The sequence below is a fragment of the Corylus avellana genome, chromosome ca2 (assembly GCF_901000735.1).
Source record: "Corylus avellana chromosome ca2, CavTom2PMs-1.0".
Lineage (NCBI taxonomy): Eukaryota > Viridiplantae > Streptophyta > Magnoliopsida > Fagales > Betulaceae > Corylus > Corylus avellana.
The window spans coordinates 42,960,532-42,968,353 of record NC_081542.1 but is presented as its reverse complement, the minus strand read 5'-3'; the positions used below and the strand labels follow the sequence as shown (position 1 = coordinate 42,968,353).

Below are 7,822 nucleotides of genomic sequence, written 5' to 3'. Positions count from 1 at the left end.
CCTCATAACACACAAACCATTCCCAAAATCCAATTTACAGCAAGCAATTTAGCAGTAACAATTTACGCAGCATGTAGATACATGTTAGTCCAATAAAATCTGTCCATCTACTTTATCCAAATACCAAAATTACAGTCAATAGTAAGAGCACTAGCAGCAGCTTCCCTTTGATTTTCCGTAAGTTTAGGAAATAAAACTCTTTTTGCTTCCCTATAAAAATATATTTCGCAATAGATCCCCTTACATTTCTCAATACCATTAAAATATTATTTCTTTACAAAATATAAGTTTCCTACCTACCATCACTTTTTTTTCACAAAATCCCAACACAATCCCCAATTAAATACAAAAAGATGAAAGATGAGAGAGGAAAGAGAAATGTTTATATTAAATAATGTATAGGGAACCACTTTTAGTTCCCTATACATTGGTAAATACTGTAGCAACCACTGAAGGATGGTTAAAAGTAGAGAATCTGATGTGATTAGGTTTTTGTGATTTTTTTGAAATTTTTCATAAATATAAGGAAATGAATGGCATATATGGCATCTGTTGCTAGTGCTCTAACCACTAAATCTTTGAAAACACCATAGTTTATGATATCTTAATGACTAGCAAGAGAACTCAAAACAACATTGTCAATTCAAATAACATTCCTCTTGATAGCTATTAACTGTTACGTTTACATCAAACCAAGCATGACACTCAAGTATGTTTGGAAAATCCATCAGTGGCAACAAAGAAGAACACCACCAAAACTCTAAGTTTCTATGTGCTTTATAAAATCTAGACAACAGTGTGTATTCGTATTTTCTAATCCATACAACATTCTTAAGAAACTCAAACTCACACCTTTGGTAATCAATAATTCAATATCCCATTGGAGTAGTAATTAAATATCATGCTACTCTCCTCATCTTGCAATACTTTGGCATTCGGACACACTTAGGATTTTGAATTTCAAAACCTATATCTGCAACTATTTACAGTTTCATATTCATATTTTCTTATGAACTGGTTCCAAAACAAGGTCATCTTCTTCATATGAAGGAGGGATAAAATACAGCACATGAAAAGACAAAAAAAAAAAAAAAAAAGGAGTTATGTTTCCTTTACTCATTTACGATTCGTCAAACAAAATCAGTAGACCCAACCCGTAAAGACTGATTTATAATTTCTCATTAACCTTTGGCAAGGTTGTAATGGAAATTAGATGTTCACCAACCAAAAAGAAAATGCTCTAGCCTCCAAAACTGTAAGCAAATTTTTGCCTTGGAATCTTGCAACCCATTGCTGCTTTTTAGCTTCTATTGACCAGCAGCATGCAAAGATATTATTCACTACGTGTTAGGTGCCATAGAAGACTAGACACAAAAGTTGCAGCATCTTAATATTCAAACATTCTAATCATCCCATAGTTACAATGGTTAGAAAATAGGGTATAACATCCCATTTACCCAATCCTTAGTGATCCTTGAAAATCCACCTGAGTTCCTAAAGTAATAAACAATGTTAAAACCTGGGGGGTTCTGAAACTCAGCCAACTGAACTGAAAAAGTTTGTTTTTTTCAACTAGCTAAACCATCTTTTACAACAACATGCATTACCTATTACACTTAAAAGCGTCTATGGTACTTAAAAGCTTAACAGCCCTTATCAACTTTTACTTCATATAGTTCACAGACAACATTTATGTTTGTAAAACAAGGTAGCCAGAAGCCTTTTTGAAGTGAAATTTCAAATTTTCAATGTAAACTCTGAATAAATGTTATCATTAATAAACCAAAATACTTTTAGGCATTGGATTTTATGGAAACAGGGATAGACTGAAAAAAAAATTGATTATCAGGTTCTAATGTGCTGTCATTTTTTTATGAAATCAAAGAGCTTAATTTTGAAAATTATGTCCACTGATCCCATCAACCATGCATACTTTAAGTACCAAAACCTCTTCAAGAGTAAATTGCTATGAAGTAGCTAGAAAAAAAAATATCAATATATATATATATATATATATATATATATATATATATATATATATAAAAACGAAACACTAAACTTATGGGATGGTGAAAAGATAATTCCTCATGATAATTAAAATAAAGATGGTGTGAAGAACCCTCGTACAACTGCTTATTTAACTATAAAAATCTCTCACGATCGCTCCAAAAAAAATACGGGTTAAATGTAAGTGTATAAATATTTGAGAAAGACATCTTTGACAAGAATAAGCATAAAATATTATCTCAGCACATATATGCTGCCTTGAAACACAATTGGAACAGATATAGAAAGATGGGCCCTCAAGCCTTGTCAACAATTGTCCTATTCTTCAGATTCATTTCCTCCCTTGACAGAAACTAGGGTCTCCATGTAAGTAACCAACTGCATCTCCTTCGAGTCACTATGTCCATGAATTTGGAGATCAGTCATTTGTTGTGTAGAGGGGTCATACAAGAACAGTTGTCCGCTATCAATTTTAGTCAAGAACATGGTGTCATTCTTCCAAAATCCTAATGGTTGGTGAATTCTTGCAATCGATGGTCCAATAGTAAAAAGTCTATTCCAGGAGTCCTTAACACCAACTTTAAGCAACAACCATATATCATATCCAATCTCCCTCCATCTTTCATCAAACGGCATGAGAGCAACCATGGCAATCGATTCATTCAACATGAAAAGGCTTTGCCCAGTAACATTATCTGGAAGTGGTGTTTTTAGGAATACCTCATCGCTCATGTCAAATGACAAAACAAATAACTTCGGGTCTTCAACATATGCCAGCCAAGAACCCATCCCAGTGGTGTGTGTACCACTCGCAATAAAACACTGGGGTCCATCAACTTTTCTCCAAGAATCGGTGCTTAAGCTGTATACCTCTTTTTGGTATATGATTTCTTTAACGTCTTTCATAACATAGTCGTCGAAATTGGGTTCATACATACTAACAAAGTTGATTATCTTGTAGTCATTAGTTTTGGCATCAAAACCAAATCCCATATCTTGAATAAGGGTGCAATAGCCAGCGGGGGCGAAGATGGGCAGGTTTGATTCGGGGACAACCTTTGTTTCTTTAGTTGTAGGGTTCCATATAACAACATTCAATGTATTGTAAGCGTGGAGACAAACGAGACCATTGCAAGAACCCACCACAGAAATACTAAACATCTCGCCAAACGGCTCATCGTTCCTAAAATACTGTGGAGGTAGAGGTTGTGTGAGGGGGGATATTTGGAGTTCTTCATAAGAAATGGTGGATACAACATAATCGTCCATTGTTTTGTTGCTCGTTTTAAGGAGAAGGTGGGTGTTGCTGTTGTTGTTGTTGTGTAGGAGGTGTTTCCTTACGAAGTTTTGGTGTGTGATGAGAGCGTACCAGGATTTGCAGACGCACTTGAAACGCAAGAGAGAGACGACCGGAAGCCATAGCAGAATCTGCGTCACCAAGTCTTCAGGCAATTCGTTGGCCATTGGTTTCTCTGTTGCTTTAGGGTTAGAGAATAAGAACGCCAAGCCGCAGGGTTAGGTTTTTATTTTGCGAATATTTATTCTTATCAATTTTTTGTTTCCTTTTTCCTTTTTCGGTTTGTTGTTATTGTAAGTTAGTTATATCGTGGTGGCTGGTAGAGTGGTAGGTAATACGAATTATAATTAATAGTTACATTTTGCTGGAAAATTATATATACATATGACTATTAATTAGAGTATATGGTAATCTTTCTGATAATAAATTTCTTCAATTCTCATTTAAATTTAAATATCATAAATTAGGCAACTACATTATTATTAGATATTTCTTTCTATTTTTCCAATTTAACGTAATTAGGTTATATATTTAAAGAGATATATAACCTAATTAAAAGTATATTAAACAAAAGTATATTAGGTTATTTATTTATTCCAAAAAAAAAAAATTCTTAAAAAATTGTTTAGTTATTTTACAATTATTTTATTTGTTAAAAGAATAAAGGTATTATAGGAATATAAAAAAATATGTGGCCTTTTGGCTTCTGTCTCAACCTAACATACTGAGCAATGTAAACAGTTGTTAGCGTAGTGTTGTGCAATGTGACTGGTAATAGTTCCAACGGTGAGTGCAACAACATCCTGTGTTCCTTGAAGAACAAGATCTTGCTAAAGAAATGGATGCAACTATTAACAGGCATGAGATCAAGTCTGCCTTAAAACTTTGCTTCTTCCTGCGATGCTTTATGTGATGATATGGACTTATATATAGCACCGTACCATTAGAATTATTGAAATCCGGGAAATATGAGATTTGGTGAAATTCATTTTTTTTAACCCTTAAATATAATGGACAGTCAAATTTTAAAATACGAACTCAAATTCTCTAAAAATTCAAGGGAATCCAAATCTTTGTTTAGTTGTTTTGGTGTTCGCCAGGCCGGTGAGAGTTAAGCAACTTGTGGTGTAGCAAATAAAAAAATGAAACTATTCTTTGCTTAATTATCTTCTTCTTTTTATAACGAAAGACAATTTATTATAAAAAATTGTAATATTAGATTTCATATATTTCATCCCATTTCACGTTTGCAATCATCCCTTCGTTTTTTTCATAATCCATAAATAGATTAGTGTTCTATTAAAAAACATAGAAAAGAAAAGTAAAAGAAAAACCTCAACGAAAGATTATTCACCAAAAACTTTGCAGGAAATGCATATGATGCAGAAGAAAATCGACGTATTAGGCTCATCTTCATGTGGAAATGAGTTGAATAGATCAGGTAGCAAAAAAACTCTTCATGTGGAAAAGAGTTGATTGGACTTTGGAGCATTGTTGTTCAGCTGTGGCCACAGTCTATAATGATGAAGGTAGGGCCTCAAGAGCACTTGATTTCGCAGTATTGCACAATGCGGGAGGCGGGGTAGGAATACGGGTAGTCATATGCCAATCCAGGCAATCCTTGAACACATAACCTGGTGATAAAAACCAGGTATCCCATTAGACTTAATTCTGTCATTTTATTCTCGTATTTACTGTGTGGAGCTGCATGTGTGTAGACCTTCCTGAATTTTGGCATCCAGCAAACCCAAAGAAGTATGATCTATGTCAATTTCGTTTGTTATTTGAGCAAATGCTGAGTTTGTGGTCAATTGATGAGAGTTGTGAGCAAATCTGTTGGTTTTCAATTTCGTTTGTGGTTTGATGTTTTCAATTTCTTCAAGTTTGACGAGCTTTGTGCGTTCAGTTAGTGGAGTGGAATATTATCTGGATTTGGGCATTCGTTTTAGGTGCGCTTTGTGGAGGGGGTATGCATGGGCTTTGTGGATGGCATTCGATTTGATTTGTGGTTGACAAGCTTTGTGTAGTTGGAAAATCTGGTTTTGGGGGAGAAGAAAAAACAGTAGATGGGATACGCGCGGAGAGCGAGTGTGAGAGAGACGTTTTAAAAATGAATAAAAAATTTTGGAAAATATATTTTAACAAAGTTGAGAGTGGAATAGATAATTTATTGAAATTTGTATTAAAAAGCTAGTAGCTAAAATAGGAAAAAAAAAATGTTGAGTAGCTAAAATAACCACTATTCATTCTATAAGAAAAAAAAATGTTAGAGAAGCTGCTGGAAACAAAAAATAGCATAATAGTCAAATTTGGCTATTATCGGTCATTTGCCTATTCTGCTAGAGAAGCTCTAATATGTCACGTCAACTAAACATATGTGCACAAAAAATTTGCTATTCACCTATTGATGGCATTGTGACATTTCTAAAAAAAAAAAAAAGAAGAAGAGAAATTTGACACAGTTCAAGAACAAAAATTATACTATCACCTAATTACAATCTTTTAAAAGATAAAAGATGGTAAGCCCACACCCCGCCGAAGGCCCATGGTGGGGGTGAGCCCAAGGTACTGTTTCGGGCCATAGGTGAAACCGGATACCTCGTATAAAAAACAAAAACAAAAGAAAAAAGAAAAAAAAAAAAAAAAAAAACCTTAAAGCACTAAGTGGCTACTAATTGAAATCTTTGATACCAAAATTGTTTGTCAAAAAAATGTTGCGACATAAGTAAAATACAGAAACAATTCAGTGTCAATTCATTTTGAAAGCAAAAGAATATTGAAATAGTGTGTTGCTTGTAGTAAAATCTTCCTTCAGCCAGCCCTATCCTAACATTTTAAGATTGATCTCGAAGAACCAAAATAATTGAGTTAAAGGAGTGACAAAAAATCCGTTGACTAAAAGTTCTGGCACTTATAGTGTTCCTAACTGGACTTGATAAAAATTGATTGGAATCCCCCCACACTGAGTGACAATTGCAGCATTCACTGGATCTGCAGAACTAAAACACAAAAACTTGGTAAATCACGGGCTGGGGCCCAACCATCATTATATTCTATAAGGGAAAACAATATGTCTTTAGGATTTCTTAGGATCTGCAAAGAGGGTAAGTTGCCATACTAATCTACACAGGAATTGCAGATCCCTCCAAGCTCGAATTGCACAAGCTTCTCATTGCATTCTGTTATGCAGTCAGGGAAAAGTTCCAAAACATTGAGTTGTTTATGAATCACATGTATAAGAGATGGAAAAAAAAAAAAAAAAATAGTTGCATTGTAGAAAAATTATTACCAAAAGCAATACACCGTACCTGGCACAAGAATTTATAATTGTAAGGGTCATATGCATAGTTTGTTAGATTAGAAGCAATTCTCTCTTTCGTTTCTGTCAATAAAAGAACAATTGATTAATTACATGTTTCAGAGTTAAGGATATTCCCACAAGTGAATTAATTGTCATTAAAAATTAAAAGCCTTACCCCAAGTACACCTTGCACCCAGATATTGACAAAGTGAGTGACAATATCAGATAAAAATTCTTTTGGAAAACAAATTAAAAAACGATATGAAAGCAAAGGAGCATGTCTACATATAGCATAAATGGTGAATGCCACACTTTTTCCGGGAGTTGCCTCAAAGCTCAATTAAGAGAATCCATGTGTCCTCAAGAGCAGTAATGAGAGGAGCATGGAAGGAGAATTGTTTCAACAATTAAAACAAAAACTAATTATATAGAGATTTTGAGTTTGAACCAAAATGAAGGAAACTTTGTACTACAAGGAACAAGAGTAGAGGTGGTAGAACTCATGCTCTGGTAACCATTCAAGCTGATGATGAAAGGAAATAAACAATTAGCAGTTATCAACTTAAATCAATAGCAGATATTCTTCACATCAGTGCAATTGCTCATAACCGATCTGTCCTTAATTCCAGCAACAAATTAGCTAGGTTTAGTACTTAAACTACACTGACATGGGTGTAGTTACAAATGTGGTGCCTGTTATTAGTAGCAATCAATCACCAGATAACAATCAAATCACATCATTCATGCATCCTAAATGTTTAAGAGCCTATCTACATTAGAGCCCTAACACTGTATTTGAAATAAGGTTTGCTATGAAGCCACAACATATATGATATAGCCTACACAGTAAAAAAAAATTGGCGGCAACCGTATTTCATGAAGATCGAAAGATGCAGTGGAGGTAAGCTTTTACATAGTACAGGGCACGTTACGATTGAGCTCCTAAATGGAAAAACCATACAAATCAACAAAACTAGAGAACTAGACAGCCCCTTTATGCAGGCAATACATCAGGTGAATCAAGAAAAGGAAGCATCCATTTGAGCTTCTTCACTCTTCAGAGGTCAGGAAAAGAATTTAACAGCATACACAAAAGGTATGGATGTCTCAATTCAAAGGTAAAATTCCAATGGCAACCAACACATGCAAATTAGATAAGCCAATTCATCTTAGAGCCAGGAAAACCCAGCTTAATTCCATCCTTACAAAACCTCATT

General features: G+C 34.3%; 1 protein-coding gene across 1 annotated transcript; it reads right to left on the bottom strand.

Annotated features, from left to right (window-relative positions):
* Positions 1–2,325: 2,325 nt before the first annotated feature.
* Positions 2,326–3,471, bottom strand: LOC132169844 (F-box/kelch-repeat protein At3g06240-like). The gene has a single exon (XM_059580797.1). It carries the CDS (start codon positions 3,469–3,471, stop codon positions 2,326–2,328), a length of 1,146 nt encoding a protein of 381 aa, XP_059436780.1.
* Positions 3,472–7,822: the final 4,351 nt, after the last annotated feature.

Coding starts and splice junctions, on each gene's coding strand:
- LOC132169844 (XM_059580797.1), bottom strand. CDS start 3,471: ATGGCCAACGAATTGCCTGAAGACTTGGTGACGCAGATTCTGCTATGG.